The sequence below is a fragment of the Terrapene carolina genome, unplaced genomic scaffold, assembly GCF_002925995.2.
Source record: "Terrapene carolina triunguis isolate 2854851 unplaced genomic scaffold, T_m_triunguis-2.0 Scaffold247, whole genome shotgun sequence".
Lineage (NCBI taxonomy): Eukaryota > Metazoa > Chordata > Testudines > Emydidae > Terrapene > Terrapene triunguis.
In genome coordinates, this window is record NW_020664598.1 from 15,129,987 (window position 1) to 15,149,195 (window position 19,209).

Genomic DNA, 19,209 nt, shown 5'->3' on the forward strand with positions numbered 1-19,209 from the left:
ATCCCCACCAGAGTGCTGTTCTTTGTACCGACACCAGTAACGGAGGCATTTTATCCCTCCAGAATCTGACCCTCCTGTTACAGATGTTCAGCAGAAAACAGAGCAGATGGACTTTATAGTACCTCCTCTCAACACTTACTCTACACCAGATGAGGCCACTGTCTTGCAACCATCCTCCCCAGTACTGGATGTTACAGAATGTACCAGGAATTTATGAAAAGGTAGCCACCTCCATATGTATTCAGATTGAACTGGTCCAGAATAATCCACACATATTAGTGGATATTTTGCATTTTGCGGGACATACTAGAGTGGCTCTGCCTATTAAAGAGGCCACTTAGTCCATGAAAATTCTTTGGCAAACTCCCTATTCTGACACCCACTTCCAAGAGAACGGATAAGAGGTGCCAAGTTCCACCACAGGACATGGTTTTTTTTTATTCACATTTATGAATGCTGTGTAGGTGACAGTTCTCATTTTTAGGCAAAATAGATTTATTCTTTTGTAGCTGGCATGTGTGACCTCCTTGGTATGGGGCGGGGAGCCTACCAATATCCAACAATAAAACAAAGCTAAGACACCGGATGTACCCTCTACTCTCACCCACGCTTCACCATTCCTGCACCTGCTGTACCCTGCAGACTGGCTGCACCACATTTTCAACATACAAAATTCCACGTTTGCTGCTCCTCCACTCCAAGTCTAAATTTGCCATCAATAAATGTCTTTGTTTCTCTCATGCTCGGTCAAGGGGGAATATATGGTTTGTAGTTCTTTGCAATGGTAATAGAAACGATCATAAGGGGGGGGTGTGTGTGTGTATGTATATATTGCATAAAACCAACTAATAAAACTGGGAGTTCAGAGAAATGGCAGAGGAAAAACATTTTGATATAACCTGTAGCTTTAATTTATTTCTTATAGTTCCTGTTGGACAAGTGCACCCTAATCAAAGGTTTGAAATACTCGGGGTTTCTTACTTAGCTTTTACATTAGAGATCTCAAAGGTTTTAGGTGCCAATTTTAAAATCAAATGTCCAAAGTTAATCCAATATTTACCAATATTACTGCCCCTTGGCCTTCTTGATATAGTCATCAGTTGAGAGTGGAAAAAGAGTTGGAAATATAGTTCAACTGCAGTGTTTAGCACTGAAAGCTTTCCTTAAAATTTTATTTCAGGGAATATCTAACTGATTTTAAACAAAGATCTGTGGAGAAGATTTAAAATACATTCTCTAATCTTGATTGGGAATTTTTGGGAAACATATAAATTGGAATTTATTACCCAATTTATTTCCTCTCAAATTCCTTTCTGTAGGGAAGTCATTTAAATTAAGAAAAAAAACTGTTCTTACTCTGAGTGTAAATCAGTGAAGTCATATTACTTTCCTTGAAGTGACTAGTCTATCCAGTAATCTAAATCATGCCCTTCCTGTCACCAGGTATCTTGTTGCATCTGATGGTATTAGTGAGAAATGGAAGAGGTGGTATGTGAAGGTGAACTTACACTGCTTTTTAGGATTTGAACAGGCAACCCAGAATCCAAAAAAAATCCTTTAATTACTTCAGGAGGGGTTGGATGTTGGTGTTAAAACATTTCTTTACAGTTTTATTCAAGATCACAGCTTCCAAATAAATAAACAGTCTTTTAGTTGCACCTTGGTGACATTTTTAAAGGGCACTGAGCCAAAATGGAAAGATACTAGTCTAGTGTGGTTTAATAGGCTAGCAGGAAAATAATGAGCTTTTAAATTATCACTTAATTGTGTGACTTGGAATTTACAATTTATCATTAAACTTACTCATTGTGCCTTCTTAATGGGCTGATGTCATAGTGAATTGTAGGGACAAAGACAATAAAGTCTAATTCACTTCTACAATTTGAGCTGCAAAAGAATTGAAGAATTAAATTAAATGGTTGGACTTAATCAGAAAATTATTCAAGCGCAGATACTACAAGCCTGTCCTGGGAGACTTTCAGTTCTAACAAATGAAATAATGGGGGCTGGAATTGATAAATTCCCGAACTGCCTAGTATAGTTCAGAACCTTGTCCAAAGCTGAAATCTCAACCTAACCTGACTTATTTCCCCCCTCCGGGATGTATTACTAAACAGTTTTAAAAAGCATACTGTTGGCCACATTTTTGTCAATGAATAAACAATCTGAAATATATTTTGATAATGAATTGCCACATTCCAGAAACCTGCTGACTGTTGTTCTCAAAGAATGGAGAACTCTAAAATGAGACCTGTTAATTTTGAAAAATTGGAATGATTGTTGAAAGAACTTGATTTGTGGTTAAGTTTTGAACTGAGGCTTTCAGGAGTCCTGTCGGGGAAGGGAGGGGCACAATGAAGGACAGAGGACTTCAACTATAAAATGTTCAATATTAATATAATTTTAAAAGGTTACCAAGATTTTAATAACCTTATATTGACAAGTTGCTTATGAAGTTCTCCTAATTCTTGTACCAGAAGAACAATTTTGCTCAGAACTTTTTCCAGCGGGTTTACCAATTTCTCTGAAAAGTCTATGAATATATAAAAGGAGCAGATCTGATTAAGGTGAGTAATGTGTTGACACTGGTGAGTGGTTTTATTGCTATTCCTTGTGCATCAACAAAATTGTTTAGTGCATTTGAGTTGGTTATACTTGTGTATAATCAATAAATGTTAAGGTAGAGACAAGTCAATATGTGGCAGGTTATTACAAATTGAGGGTGTGGTACAACAATGTACAATTTGTGCTACCATTGATAGTTAAATTTATGTGGGTAATATCAGCTCTAATCTAGCGTTCGCCTACAAAGTGGAGTTATATCGGATTATTTGTTCCTGATCAACTACATGTGTAGAAGTTGTCATTGCTGAAAAAGTATCTTATCCCAAATTAGCCTCTTCCAAAGTTACTCCAAATACAAAGTTACTGCCAAAAATACAAAGGCATTCCCTACATTGTTTTATAATGGAATGAGAGAGAGAGAGAGGTGGATGGACAGAGCTTAGCTTTCTCTGTTTTGGAGGATCCTAGTTATTTGCATATCTTTGACAATGAATATTTATGCTGAGCTAGCCAAAACTGGCAGCAGTCTGGCTAATTTGTATTAACTATGGAACTTACTAAGCCATTGACATATCCAGGGTAATGATTATTCATGAAGCTAGTTGCCTAAACTTTCCAAGGGAAAGATAAGGGAGGAGAAAATATCCTTGTCTCGTACTTTGAGTATAAAGTGCACTCTTACTTTATCCATAAACAATCAGTTTAGAGTGCCTGAAGATACATGTGTCCAGAATACTCCAGCTATAATTATGGCACAGCATCAGGTGTCCATAGGTAAGGTTGCTACTGGTTCCATTACAAGCCCAATTTTGGCCTTCTTTTAAAATTTACAAATTATGTTGGCTTTAAAATGAGAAAACTGGGACAGAAGTAGAACTTATTTTACGAAATTCCAAGCAAATTTGGCAAAGGGTTCAGAAATAACTCTCTAAAAATAGTTTGTTTCAGACAACTCTTTTGTTTGCCACTCTGTAACCAAAACTTCCCAAGAATGAGAATTTTGTTTGCTGGACTCCCCATGAGTGAGAGTTAATGTACAGAACCAAAGTTTTAGTTAATATTTGAGTTAGAAATTTTGATCAACTCGTGAATTTAAATACAGCTTCAAATTAGTGACAAAGCAATGTATTTAACTTGATCTCTGGAACTCCCAGGCCAGTGTGGTGGTGGTGATGAGGTCCAGCAGCCTTCTGCTGGAAGCGGAGCAAGTTGGGGCATGCTTTTGTGAACTTCATGAGATTTGCATGGTGGGAGTAGAGACTGGCAGGGAATTTTGATGGAACCTTGAATTGCTGCTGCTTTTGAAGTATCTTTTTGTGAACACCTGAAGGATATATGCAGCAAGGCTGTAAAAACCAGCATCTTCCCTCAAGTGCTAAATTCATTTGCACACTGATTCACTTAACACATGGTACCTGTCAGTGTTCAGAGTCTAAAGCTTTCAGTTGTTGCTAGGTGACAATGACCTGGTTTTATTTTGGATGGTGTACATCGGCTGAGGGAAATACAACTGGTATATTGCAATAATTAGTTTTTTATTTTGTTTATCTAGTGAATTCACAGGTGAATACTTACCTTGGTCCTGTTAAAGGAGTAGCATTAATTATCCCTTTTTCTTCACCCTGATTTGGTTGGCTGTTTTCAGTACATCCTTAAGTTTACAGAAAATGAAATGTATTTCAAAAACTGCCATTTAGGTTTTAGATTGGCGCTGATCATATCATTCTGACTCTCTTCTAAAGGTGTCCAGTCTCCTCATTGTAAAGAGACCTGTGAAAGCTGCTAGAAACAAGCAGAACAAGTTAGCCTCACTATCTCTATTGGTTAGTGAGGGTGATTGGTATGGCAGCTGCCATATGAAAGGAAAAGGGGGTGGAAATAAGAGCCATTCTTGGCTGTTACTGTAGCTGCCATCCACCAACAGAAGAATGCCCAGAGGAGGAGAAAATGAGGCAGCTAAGCAGCATGTGCAGTAGGGTTAGAAGGCTGCACAGTTGGTTTAGAGGAAAAGGGAATCAAGCTGCATGAAAATATGTGCAGAGGGAGGGGAGCAAAGGGAGGTGGCAGTCTCACATTTTATCTCCATCTTTCTTCAGAGAACAAACATTTATTGGATTAAGTCTGTCTAAAAATACTCAATACTTAACTTCCTAAGTAAGCAATTGCTGTATTTGACATATAGATGTTGCTCAATCATGAGAGGGGAGGTAGACTGCAAGGCAATCTCTGGAATGCATCTGAAAAATCTCTGCATCTGAAAAAGTGCAAGACCCCAGTCTCTTGGGTTTTTTCTTAAGTAGTAACTTAATGTTTGCGGGGTTGGGGGCAAGTGAATTGTTCAGTGTATCTGAGATGTTGGACCTTCTGTTTCTATTTTAAAGGATATTGCATAAATAAGGAAATCTAACGTGTTTTACTTTGTTTTTTATAAGGGTGAAGATGTCAACCGAACACTGGAAGGTGGGAGGAAACCTCTTCACTATGCAGCAGATTGTGGGCAGCTTGAGATTCTGGAATTTCTGCTATTAAAAGGAGCTGATATTAATGTATGTTTAGGAAATTGCAGGAAAACTTTGACTTACGTTGTGTGCCTTGTGTAATTGTTTGGGTTAGATGTGTAAAGAGCTTTTTGTGAAAGACTCATTGTGAAAGACTGGGGCAAATGTATCAAATGAAATGTATCAATTTCATGTAATTGAGAGATCACTGAGTGAAAGGTTTTAAGAACAAAACAGGCTTGAAGCTTAAACTCAGGTTTACATATTAATTTTATAGCATGTAAATTACACACAGGCCAGAAATCAAGTTCCGTTTGCTAGTTTCCATTAAAAATACAGATTAAGTCTGGTCAGTGAAAACCAGGACTCAGCAGTCACATCTGGCCTTTTTGAGAGTTTAAGATACTGTGAAGTTGTTATACATTGCTATATTGGGAGACGATTCTTGTTTAAACTTAAGTTATGACAGAGTGGCAACTAAGGCAAACTTTTCTCTCCAATTCACCCAGAGGTTTGTGAGGACTACAGCTAGCACCTGTAAACAGTACACATCAATAATTCTACACACTTTAAAACCCCCAAACTTTAGAAACTTGTTTGGAATTGACCAGTTAAGGACTTAACTTACAAGTCTCTCTTCTTTGCTTCCTTGCATTGGGGAGAGGTGGACACTTCCTTTTCACTTGTGTTCTCTCTTCTGTTTTCCTTTTATTTCTGTTACATCTTGCTCTGAACCTGTAGCTATTCTGGATAATATGGCATTAATATCGCTTTAACTATTCCCCTTCCACCCTTCCACCCCAGAAAAAAACCAAAACTAAACTAAACGGACTTTCCAGCAAGGCGAATAAAACAAACTTGGTGTGTTGTAGCCAAGCTGTTGTGGAGATATGAGCCAAGAAAGCTTTCCAGAAAGTTATCAGTCTGCAACAGGAAAATCTTTTTAAAACAGTAACTTTGAAATTCCTGGCTTTTGTTTTGTTTTGTTCAGGAGGGTGGGTACACTGAAAAATGGTTAGGTTTTTTGTTAACTTTTCATTATAGTGAAAACCAATGTACATACCATAAAGGCTGAAGTGTAACCTTTTTAAATACAAGTGTGAACTTGTGCTTCAATAATTGTCGTGGTTCCTGTCTTTACAGGCTCCAGATAAACATCATATCACACCACTCCTATCAGCAGTCTATGAGGGTCATGTCACTTGTGTGAAATTGCTTCTGTCAAAGGTGAGACTTAAATGTTTACCCAGTACTAGCGCTTATAACTTGCCCATTGATGAAGTTCAGTACTCTGACTTTAACAATAACAAGGTGGATCAAGTAAGTTCAAAATAACTGAACAGGATAGTCATTCATGTCATCAGGCCAGTGGCTGGCACTTCATTATGCAGAAACCAACATTTGGTGCTGCTGCTGCTGACTTGCTGCACGTGGGCCAAGGGAGCAGGTTAAAAAAAAGGAGTGGTTATGTCTGCTCATTTTATGTAAGACTACCATTTGGCAATCCGTATTTTGGTAGATGCAACACTTGGTTGCTTTTTCAGAGTCCAGCATATTTGCTGGAAGGGTGACCGGGGAAAAGTCCTGTTTAAAAATTTCCCTTTTCTAACTATTTTTAATTCTGAAATGTCTTTTGATCTCCCTACTCTTATTTGGGCATTGTTATCCAGAACCCAGAGCCCCACAGTCTGTATTGGTTGCAATAGAAATAGAAAATCTGTTTAGTCAGTAGAATTTAGTTATAATGAGAAGTGATTTTACTGAACCTTTAAGATCACTGTCAAAATGGAGTACAACTTTCTCAGTTGAATGACTTGTAAGTGTAGATGTACTGTCAGGCTTAGTCTCTTTGCTGACATCCTACAGTTTCTGTAACTTTATTATTACAGAACTGATGCACTTTCAGAAACTATTAGAGCAATCTTAATTTATGCATTTAAGTGTATTCCTGATACTAACTTAATGAATGAAATCTCAAAATACAGTGCTAGTATGATCTTCCCCCTTCCTGGTGCATACCTTGTTCAACACTTGTTCAACTTTTTACCCTTTAGCTTCCTCTCAGGACACATGCCTGTAAAATATCAGGGGATCTTGGTTGCTTTTCCTAACTCTACTTTGAGAGCCCTGCAGATCTCTTCAAAACCCCACCAGTTAATTCCACCTTCAACTTCTGGATTTGAAATTTGTAATTATTTTGGTTAAACACAATAGCTTTCACTAACCCTTCTACTATTTACTCCACTAGGGAAAGCCTAATCTTATAAGAGCCCAGCAGTGCTTTCTTTCCTGATCACAGTCCAGCTCCCCACCCGCTCTGTGATCCATCTTCTCCAGGAGCCAACCGACAATCCTTCAAATTCAAAACCCCCAAAGTTCCAAACAGGCAATCTGGGTGGACCTTCCATTCAGGAGTCTAAGCTCCTGTGTTTCTGTGCACCCAGCAGCATATATTCTTTTTTTAATCTTAATCCCACTACATACCCTGGTTTACAGTTTTGCTTAATGCTTATTTGCAGCATCTCACTATACAATTTCTTCTCCTGGGGGAAATCTGCGCCACTGCTTGTGCACAGAATTCTTGTCCCCCACAGATTTCTTTGCTTTCCTGCAGAAAAATGACTTTCTGACAGGGATGCATAGGAAAGCTGCAAGAGCAGTTACGCACCACTCCCACGCTGTGCTGATACATTGTTTCAGGCACCCAGAGCAGCCGGCAGAGAGGTAAATCACTGCAAGGCTAGGGACATCGCACCTAGTGGCTCCTACCCTGAGCAGGATCAGCTGCTAGTCCTGCTGGGCTGGAGCCAGGGGAGGACGGGATTTCCTCTTCCCCTGCAAGAGTGGCTATGTCAGACCCACCCCCAAAAACCTCCCCCAGCTGCAGGAAGCTCAGCATCCTCTCCTGCTTCCTGCCTCCATTGCTCCTCTGCTGCAGGGGTAGGACTCACTGTACAGGGAGCTGCTCCCCCATCCACCCAACCCCATGCATCCAGACCTCCCATACCCAGACACCCATGCCAAGTATCACCTTGTAAACCCAGAACCCCCCTAGCCCTCCATACCAAAACCCACCCCACTGAATCTCAACCCCTGCATCTAGAGCCCCTCTGTACCCAGACCCCTGGCCTCCAGACCCCCACCCCTGCACCCAGACCACCACCCCCTGAGCTGTCTGCACTCATACCCCCACCCTGACAAACCTCAGCCCCTGGAGCACCCTGAGCCCCCACATCCAGATCCCTACACCCCTGACCACCACCCCACCAAGCACCCCTCCGCTGATGCCCAACCACTTTCACCTGGAAGCCCCAGTAGAGTCCCATTGCCCCTACACCTGGAACCCCCCCCCCCCCCCCCCACACACAAGCCTCTGCATCTAGATTCCCCCCACACCTAGATCTCCCCCACTGAGCTGCCTGCACCCAGATTATCCCACACAGAATCCTCTCACCCCACACCTGGATCCCCCCCACTGAGCCCCTGCACACTTGGATCCTGCCTGCCCCTCACCTAGTGCACCTGGCACAGAGGAGCAAGGCCCCAGGGTGTTCCTGGGGTAAGCCCAGGCCTTGTGCTGTGTCAGGGTCAGGTGCAGTCTCACCACTGAGTCCATGTCGTGGGGGTGGGGAGGCTGCAGGGTAATCTCCCACCTTTGTACAACCAGTGGCCTCTGCTCCCCACTGCCATGCTGGAGCCTGCGCATTTATTCATTGACAAATAAAGCTTGCAGAATTTTAAATTTTTTGGTGCAGAATGCCCTCAGAAGTAAATTTCAATTTAACATTGTAAATTCTCCACGAGTGTGTATATAGGTCAAACTATTATGGTTAGGACTTTCCTGGCCCAGGCAGTAGAACTCTTAATGGGTTATTCACAAACTAATTAAAAATAAGTGTTAAAGGATTCTGCATGGAATATATATTGCTTCTAATTTAGATTACCAACTGCTTTTTTTCCAAGAAAAGGTAAAGTAACTACTGGAAATGAAAAAATTTAGTATGATCATAGCTAATGAAATATGAATTCTAAAAGAGTACATGAATATTAAGACTACATGTCTTTGTTTTTTATCACAGTAGTTCTGCCAAGTTAATTTCCTTTTTAAACTGTTCTGATGTGGTGAAGTACTATAGCATTTCTCATATACAAGTTAGGGAAATGTAGTCTAGATGAAATTACTATAAGGTGGGTGTAGAACAGGTTGAAAGATGGTACTCAGAGTAGTTATCAATGGTTCGCTGTCAAACTGGGAGAGCATCTCTATTGGGGTTCTGCAGGGTTCAGTCCTGGGTCTGCTACTATTCAATATTTTCATTAGACTTGGATGATGGAGTGGAGAGTATCCTTAAAATCTTCAGAAGACACAAATTTGGGAGGGGTTGCAAGCACCTCGGAGGACAGGATTAGAATTCAAAACAAATGTGACAAATTGGAGGATTAGTTTGAATTCAACAAGATGAAATTCATTAAAAACAAGTGCAAAGTACTATACTTAGGAAGGAAAAATCAAATACCTAACTCCAAAATGGGGACAACTAGCTAGGGGGCAGTACTGCAAAAAAGGATCTGGTGGTTTATAGTCATTTGCAATTTGAGTCGTCAGTATGATGCAGTTGTGAAAAAGGCTATTATTATTCTGAAGTGCATTGACAAGAATGTTGTATGTGAGACGTGGAAGGTAATTGTCCCACTCTACTTGGCACAGGTGAGACCTCAGCTGGAGTATTGTGTCCAGTCCAGAGGAGAGCAACAAAAATAATAAAATTTCAGAAACCTGACCTGTGAGAAATAATTAAAAACTGGGGATGTTTCCTTTTGAGAAAAGGAGAATGAGGGGGGGAAATCTGATAAGTCTTCAAATATGTTAAGGGTTGTTATAAAGAGGATTGTGATTGGTTGATCTCCATGTCCTCTAAAGATCGGATAAGAAGTAATCAGCTTAATCTTCAGCAAGGGAGACTTAGGTTAGATATTAGGAAAACTTTCTGACTAAAGGGTAGTTGGTCTCTAAAATAGACTTCCAAAGTAGGTTGTGGAAGCCTCACCAATGGGGATTTTTAAGAACAGGTTTAGACAAAAACCTGTCAGGGATGGTCTGTTTACTTGTCCAGCCTGAGCTGAGGCAGGATCATGATGATTTTTTGAGGTCCCTTCCAGCCCTGCATTACTATGATTCTGGAAGGGCTGTGAGATTGTCCTTAATTAGCCAAAAGCTTCAGGTGCATTTTATCCAAGTTAAACATTGACCCTCGCTGTTGTCTGAGTCAGGCTTTTTCATAAATATATCACTGTCCACCTGGTGTATGATAGAGTTCTGACTATATGCTTAGTCCTGAAGGCAAATGTCAACCAGTTCTTACACAGTGACAGATAACCTAAAAGCTGGATATGACCATAATGCTGTTACAATCCTGTATGTGTACCTCCAGATTAATTACAAATCTGCAGTACCACCTTTGTGTAAACAGCAAGTTTACCATGAAACTCATTCACCAAAGTTTACAGTGCTGTGTTTTGCCAAACACAATGTAGACACTGGTTTTCATCAGCCAGCGTTAGCTCATGACTTAAAAGAACTTCATATTTTATGACCAAATGTCTTAAATAGTATGCTTTCCAATACACAGAATCCACCTCAGATTTTTCTGGCTTTTTCTGTCTCTGTTTGAAATGCTTACATTCTAATAAACAAGCCCAAGACAACTGATTAATTCAGGGAAAGTAGCACCAGTTTTCTAGTTCTTCAGGCATAGTTTAGTGTTGCCACTGTTCCCACTTCCCTCAATTAACCAATACCAATGGAAGCAATGGATTCAAATGTTGCATTTACTGGGACTCAGCTGTAGTTGAATTTTCTGACCAGATCAGTTAAATGTCTGAGGCGGTGTTCTCCGTGATAAGACAGACCTGTTCAATGTATTAAACAGCTTAGGACCCTCGTCCAAGTGACATAATGCCATGCTTTGTCTGTTCCATGGTCTGAATTACACATGATCTTGAAGTGTAGTTACTTAAACTGTGAAACGATCTTAATGTAGTAAAGTCTGCATGTGACTAACTTAAAACTAAATAATTTATATTTTAAAAATTGACTGGAGGATGGAAGGCCATTTAACAGGCTATATAGAGATCAAGCAGAGAATCAAGAATATATAGGAGTTGTGAAATGGGAGAGACTTCTTCATAATGGGGTTTAGAGTGTGCAAAGCAGAGTTTCCAGCTTAATGATGGCTGAATCTGACACTGTGTGCTTTAAGTTTATTTTGAAACACTTCTAAAAGACTTCACATCAAAGCCCACAGAGGACTGACTCCTTAGCTTTATACTTTTGTATGTGGCTAAACAAGACTGTCACGTTCATAACAAAATCAACTTTTATTTTGGTTGTGTAATATTTCCTCCTGCAAAAGAGATCCTTTGATATTGATTCTCCTGTGTCCCTACCATCAAACCTTTCAGGATTCTGAGCTGGAGTTGTATTTAACTGCCTCTGCAAATATAGTGAAGTAATGTTGCAGAAAGAAAGTAAAAGCGCTTTCATAATTCCAAATATAGTAAAGACATAGATTTAGAGTATTTGTGTGTGTGAGGGGGGGGAGTTTACGATAGGAGGGAATCCATTCTACCCTGTCTTCATAGCTTTGACAGAACATTTGATACAAGGGGCCAATAGGTAGCTATACAAGTGGCGTTCAGAACCTGTTATTCTGTGGGAAATAGAAATAAGGTTAGCTTTTGAGGTAGAGGGCCTCTTTTTCAGCTGTCAGTTTGAACATAGGAGAACATTTTCACAAAAAATGAATCTGTCTGGTAAACCTATGTAATTAACTGATTCCTTTTCCTTGGGTGAGCTGAAGGCAGTTAGGTCCCAGCTGAAAGTTAGATTTATCTCCCAGCTGCTCAAGTACAGATTTTCATGCATCAAGGCTGGGAGGAAACAGCAGCAGTACTCAGTGTTTCTATCTTTTTCTTCTAAGTAATATCTAATACTGAATATTTTATCACAAAAAAGGATTTTTGACCTCCTTTTTACCACTACTTTACAAAAGGGATAAAACCTTTGATACTATCCCAGATAACCCTAATGGGTGATGATTCTTCCAGAATACTATAAATGTCAGCTGGAAGACCAGTAAACTTGTAGCAGGACTGGTAAACAACAGTGACAGATTTGCCTTCTGGACCAGTTCGCCATAAATTTAGTAATCCTGCTGCTACGAAAGATACCATTTTAACTGCACCCTCCACTGTCTCAGCATGTTGCCTATTCAGGTTGAAAACATCTCTTCTTTTGCTTGATTTTTGAAACCCAGTTGACTCAATTCCTAGAACTTGCTATGCCCTATCCCTTTCTCCACACACATTCAATGTCAGCCCTATTGTCAAATACAAAATTGGAGGGGAGAGGATCAGAACTTAACTACCTTGTTAAATAATGTTTATTTTTATTCAAGATGAGGAAATTCTAAAATGTTCACTTATGCACTTCATGACTTCTTTGCTCTGAGCTGTGCTACCTTAACATTGCATAACTTTAATATTTTTGCATTTAATAATGTGTCTAAGTGGATAGTTGATATAAGTAAAAGGACTTAACAGTTTAGTGAAGCAAGAAGAATAGAGATCACTTTCATACCTGTAACTGAATTATGGTAATTAAAGCAGAATAAGGAATCCAAGTGAATAATAACTATGAAGTATCTTGTATGTGGAAAGGTGCTGAAGCATGTGAACCATAAATGCCCCCATACCAATTAATTTTCTACCACTTGCTGCAGGATGTGGATACTAAAGATTTTATTTAAAACCTGAGATTTTTACTGTGTCAGTACATTACTTTTTATATAAGACTCTGAGAAGACCTTTCTGTGCACCAAGAACTGTGCAAAGAGTGAGTGCAAAATGTATGCTAGTATGAAAGTGCAGTTATAAAGAAGAAAGTTAAGCTTAGTCAAGGTGACCTACAGTAATGAAAAGCTTTAAAAATTCTGGAGGAGAATGATTTAACTGATGCAGGAAAACTGTTTGCTCTTACACAGAGCATAAAAACTCCATTTTAAAGATTACTCTATTTGGAAGCAGTAAAAGCATTTAGGCACAACTTATTCACATAGGCTACTAAATGTATGGAAGAAGTTAAGGTCCATTGAAGCAAGAAGCTTTCTAGCTGTGATCCATCAAGATGAGATTGTAACTGCAAAAACGTTGACAGCCTCTTGAAATTGCAGGACAAAGAAATTCTGGACCATTTGGTTTTTAATACTTCACAGTTAATCAAACTACAGTGTCGCAACATTGGGAGACATCAAAAGAAGCCTTGAGCCTTGCAAAGTTTGTAGTTAGTGTATGCAGGTAAATCCCAATGTAAATGCAGGGTTATCCAAAACTATCTTGTCCCTCATAATTGAAACTTCTGTAAAATTTGTATTGCAACCTACATGTGTAGACATAACTCTGACATCTAATTGGGGTTTACCTGTAATATTTAGCTATGTATCTGAGCTTGTCTGTGGCATACACAGATGTAAAAATTCCTGTACATCATAGATGACTGCTTCCAATACAGTGTTAATTAGAATTTTTATTTGGCCTCTGTTAAAATAGGCTTTCTCCAAATTGTCCAGTTCGTGTTGGCTCTCACTAGCAGTCTTTTTTGGTTTTTTTTTTTTCTTTTTCTTTTTTTCCCCCAACTCCTAAAATCAGGTGAATGCTGACTTAGTTTTTGGATCTAGTCCCTTTTGAACACTTACAACATGGACATCTGTCCATTAATTCATCTTCTGGAGGCATCTGGCATTAATAAGATAAATCAGGGAAACTGACTTGAGGCTGAATGTTTAACCCTCACCTGCCTTGTTGGGGTCAAAAAGACAGGTACAAAGAATTGTTTGGTATTGCCTTCAATACTTGGACACAAGGGGGAAGATGGAGGATTGTAAGTGAAACTTAATTCTTCCCTCTGAATTTCCTACCTCTTGCTGGTTTTCAACCCAGCCCTTTAAAACTTTCATGCATTTTTTTAATGACAATATTATGCAATGTACAGTTTCTTTAGCGGGTAATGTATGAGAGTCTGCAGTTTAAACTTTGCCTGATTAGACATGGTGTACTCCTTTAAAGCCATCACGTATCTTGGCAAAACTCAGTATAACCCTGGAGAGACAAAATAGATAAGAATAATCTACAGAAGCTGTAAATCAGAATTGAGTGGTACTGCTGTGTGTGAAATTTACCTAGCAACTGTCCAGTACTATCAGCTCCTATTGTTAGATGAACAAAATATTACAGTGAGCTGAATGTAAATAGGGTTAACGCATGTGCAAGACAACATAACTAAAATACTAGTTACTGCAAAAAACACTTTTTTAAAAAAAAGCTTACCTCATTGACTGTGCTAAATGCTAATGATGTAGCTCTCGGCTCACCTCATATACTTTAGGTGGCAAGGGCAATATAATAGTGTACCAAGTTTTAAAGATGGCTAACCCAGATTAAAAATTTCTATTGGACATTTACCTACCTAGAGGCCCACTGCTGGCTCTGCTTTGTCCTCTCTTCCAGTTAAATAAGGGGCTCCATTTCTTTCCTCTCATCTGCTGCAAGAGAATCATTTTCCTGGCCCTCCTTAAAATTCTAAGGCCAGCACTGGTCCTGTGGTCTACTGCACTTTTTACATAGGCAGAAGTCTGCTTGCTATGCCTATAACTTAATGCTATATGGTTGTAACATGGTTTCTGATTCCAGATTGAATTGAGCAAATTGCTGACTTAAACTGTTCTGTACGCTGGTCCGATTTCAGTCATGGAAAACATTTAAAAAAAAAAAAAAAAAAGAAGAAACAACTTTTCCAAAAGAGCATCTTGATTAGATAAGCTATCTTACTGAATTGCTCCTACAAAGGATAAAGGAGTAAATACCCAAGAGGAAGCTAAAATCTTGCTCTGAAAAAAGTCTGTAAAGTCAGTGACATAAGAGTTTTTAATGTTAAATGTTTTTGTTTTTTAGTAGTGAAAGTTCTCCCTCAGTCAGTGATGGACCTAAAGCATCTGGGAACCCGATTGAACTTTAAAACTCTGCAACTCAATATGATGGGGACATAAGTGATCAGTTAGTGAACATTTTTTTGTTTGTTTGTTTCTGGGTAGGTGAAGGAGAGGAGGAACGAAAGTTTATTTAAAACTTTTTATTTAATTGGTTTTAACTTAATGTTCTATAGGATTCTCTTTTTTTTTTTTTTTTTTAAACTGGACAGTTAACCACTCAATAAGTAATACCTATTCCTTATATAAGAACGTGTGCCCTGGGAGACAACAGAAGAAACTTGACAGTGTGTAGAGCTGCAGCCTGCAGACTAGATTTTTAGTTTGTTTTATAAGCCCATAGTACAATTATTTTGTGTATCACTTGCTGAGGAGACTGACTTCCTAATAATAATAATAAATTGGAGGTAGTGCTGACAGCTGAAACCATAGTACTACATCCCAGAAAAATACTATAACTGTCATAAGACTTGCAGATAGGCATGGTTATCTTAAGAAGCTGTGTTTTTATGGAGTGGCTGGTGGCAGATCCACAGGAAAAGATTGTGGCTAAGTTTCCATTAAAAGCAAAATTTTCCACTCTCTAAAATCCACCTCCAACCCCTCTCACCTTCCTTCCCCCCCCCCACACAAAATCTGCCCCAAAAGCTGTGTAAGTTAAGAGCTAGGGCAGAATTTATGGGGGAAATTCCAAGTAATTTAAACAGTCTTTTGTGAGATAAAGCACATTTTAAATGTTTTTTAATAGCTGGAACTTTTTTGTAAGATTCTAGAGATTAAAAATGACAATTGAGAGAAGACTTCATTTGACTCTCTAGTACATGGTACTGTAAAGGTCAATAATTTGTTACCTTTGGAACAGTGGACTACTAGTTATTCACCCATGGATCACCGGCAGTCCCTACTCAGCTGAACTGATAGCTTTATTCACGGCTTTGGCACAGCTCCTTGCCTGCTCCAAACCTACCAGGGTACATAGGTACAGAAAGGGGTGCTGGTCTTGAAACTCTTGACAGGAGAGTAGTTAACAGTTCAGCTGCCCAAGTTAACAGACTTTCTGTAATTCAGTTAAGTCCCTGTTTGATGTACCAGAGTTGGCTCATCTGACTGAGGGAAGTGGTTGGAGGAAAGAGGGGAGGGGACAGATGGGTAAGCAATATTGGAGGTGCAGTCAAGGGGCCCCTTCTGTAGTGTTCCTGGAACTCAGCTCTCTTAGCCCTGAGTCTTCAGTCACCTCCCTGCTGCAACTGTTGGTGGAGGTGGAGATTCTAAGCAAGATTAGAAGGCAATCATCCTCATCAAATTTGAGATGTGAAGGGCCTCAGATGGTCCATTGCCCTTATCAGAATCCCATAGAGCCCTGCAAATCCATGGATATCTGTGAAGGGCTCTATCCATTTAGACACTACAAAATCACTAGAGCCTTTTGGATTCTTTTTTTTAACATTCAAGCAAAGTAAATGTCTTGTCCCTTAGATTACATATTTAATTATTTACATTTTCCTTTTATAGGAAAAATCTTAGCTGATAAACCACACTGTGAGCTGTTGCAAGAGGAACAGAACTGAAAACTCTTTCCCTACCAGCACTCCTGGTCCCTGATGTGTTTTGGGAAGGGAGAGGTGGCAGGGAGGCAGAGCTGACTTGTGGCACTTCTAGCTGCATTTGCAGCGGCTCCAACTAGCTAACCAGCTGTGATTCACCAGGCTTGGCAAGCTGCCTGAGTCAGAATAGCTGTTTCTGAGGCAGTTAACAGGAAGTCCTCACCTTCCACTCCCCTTCCAGTTTACTTAAAACTGTTACAGGAGCTGAAGTGCCAAATCTGACTTCTCTGATTCCCCTGACTATGATCTACCTGAAGATTACCAGTAGTGGAATTACCTGTCTGACAGGCTCATCAGACAGGCCCTACCTTCAGGAGGGGAGTTACTTCCAGGGCCTGGACAGGTGGGGAATTGCCTTCTGATCTGTAGAATTCACCAAGAAACTTTGTAAACAGAGTTCAGGTTGCCAATTGGTGTGGGGAAAATGCTGTCTTAACTTTGCATTTCTTGGTTTTCTAACGTTTAAGCGTTGGGTGTTGAATACCCATATTCAGGAAAGATACAAAGAGAATAGAGCATTGAGTGCATACATCCTTAACTCTACATTGTTTCTTTTTAGAATCTATTCATATGCATAAAGTTTAAGCCATCTCTGGAATTGTGTGTTGGCCCTGGTAAGAATGGAAAAGCAATTTGCAGCATTTGATTGGCCTTGGAGAGTAACCATCAATAAACTAGATGCTTGAAATTTTGCTGAACTTGTATCTTTATGGACTTGAAATGCTCAGTGGAATTTCAAGTGGGGTATAAGTAGAACTTTCTGGGAGCAAAAAGATGTAGCTGGCAATTAGTCAAGTATGCCACTTTAAATGCTGCTGTGATTGCTGCTGCTTATTCCTGAGGGCATTCTGTGCCAAAAAATAAAAATGATGCGCACAGTATTTTAAAATTCTGAAAAAATTTGCATTTTTTTTGTCAAATAAATATGGAGGCTTAGCATGGCATTGGGGACCACAGGGCACTGGCTGCACAGAGGTAGGAGATCACTGCGCACTTCCCCCCGGGACACAGACTCAGCGGTTAGGCTGCACCCAACCCTGACACAGCACAAGGACCGGGCCTGCCCCAGAAACACCCCAGGGCCCTCCCCTTTATGCCAGGTGTACCAGATGTGGGCAAGTAAGCTCAGAAAGGCAGGATCCAAGTGTGGAGGAGCTTAGTGTTGGGGGATCCAGGTGTGGGTTGAGAGGGTTCTCTGTGGGGCAATCTAGGTGTGGGCAGCTCAGTGGGGGATCTGGGTGCAGGGGGATCCTGGATGCACAGTGGCTTGTTAGGTGAGTGGGGGGGGAGTCTGGGGGTAACAGGTAAGGGGACTATATGAGGGGGGTTCAGGTGAAGGTGGTTAGGGCTCAGCGGGGGGTCTGGGTGTAGGGGGGCTACAGCTCAGCAGGGGTGTTTGGGTGTGGAGGGCTTAGTGGGGGGGGTCCAGATGCAGTGGTGTGGAGATCCGGGTGGTTTCTCTGGGTGGTCCAGGTGCAGGGGGAGTGGGGCTCATCGATGGGGGAGGAGGGGAGGTCTGAGTGCGGGTGGGTGAGGCTCAGCGGGAGGGTCTGGGTATGACAGGGTCTGGATGCACGGGGGTTGGCTGAATGGGGGAGCAGCTCTCTGTGCTGGGATCCCTCCCACTGCAGCTGAGGGGCGATGGGCGCAGGAAGCAGGGTGGAGGGGGAGTTTGCAGAGCTTCCTTCAGCCGGGGGAGAAATCTGGGGCTGTGCAAGGGAAGAGGAAATCCTGTCCTCCCCAGCCCAGCCAGGACTAGCAGCAGAGCCCGGCGCAGGGTAGGAGTCACCATCCGGGTATTCCCCAGTCCCTCCTCCTGCTCCACAGTGACTTACCTCTCTGCCGGCTGCCCTGAGCCCCTGAAACATGCTGCTGGGGAGGGTCCCATGACCACTCTTGTGGCTTCCCTGTCAGAAAGTCATTTTTATGCAGAAAAACAAAGAAATCTACAGGGGACATAAATTCTACACATGTGCAGTGGTGCAGAATTCCCTCAGGAGTAACTTCTGGTCAATTCTTTAACAGTACTGACATTGCTTCCGAGGGAGCATTCTCTCTCAGGCTTTGACCTACTAATGTAGTTGCACTGAAGTTCCTGGGGGAATGAAAATGTAGAACAAAATTTACTATAGTAGTTTTGGACTTACATTTTTGCTCTTCTTAAAAGGTTTTTCATGTGTTATGGAAGCATGGCCTTATGGTTAAGGTATTTGAACTTTTGGTTTAATACATCAATATATCTTAAGATAGTGATGATATACAAGTACAAGCATTTTCATGTAATATGAAAGTCAAATGTAATCAATAATTAAGTAATATGTAATCTATTCAAGAGGCAAGATATTTACATTTCTTTAATGTGCAAAATAAAATACAAAATAACCTATTGATATTTAGTGTGAGATTTGTGAGTGATTCAGTATAAATCTGATAAGACTCTTGCACAAGGCTTATGGCACTGAGACACTTCATCTGAAGTGCATGCTTTGTGTTGCCTTT

The 19,209-nt window shown here is 40.5% G+C and overlaps 1 protein-coding gene across 1 annotated transcript in view; it reads left to right on the plus strand.

Annotated features, from left to right (window-relative positions):
* MTPN (myotrophin) overlaps positions 1-19,209 on the plus strand; it is a 63,789-nt gene that overhangs the window by 27,824 nt on the left and 16,756 nt on the right. Inside the window, exons 2-3 of the mRNA XM_024195725.1 lie at positions 4,998-5,111; positions 6,207-6,290. Coding sequence (XP_024051493.1) covers positions 4,998-5,111; positions 6,207-6,290 — 198 coding nt within the window. The remainder of the gene's footprint in view (positions 1-4,997; positions 5,112-6,206; positions 6,291-19,209) is intronic.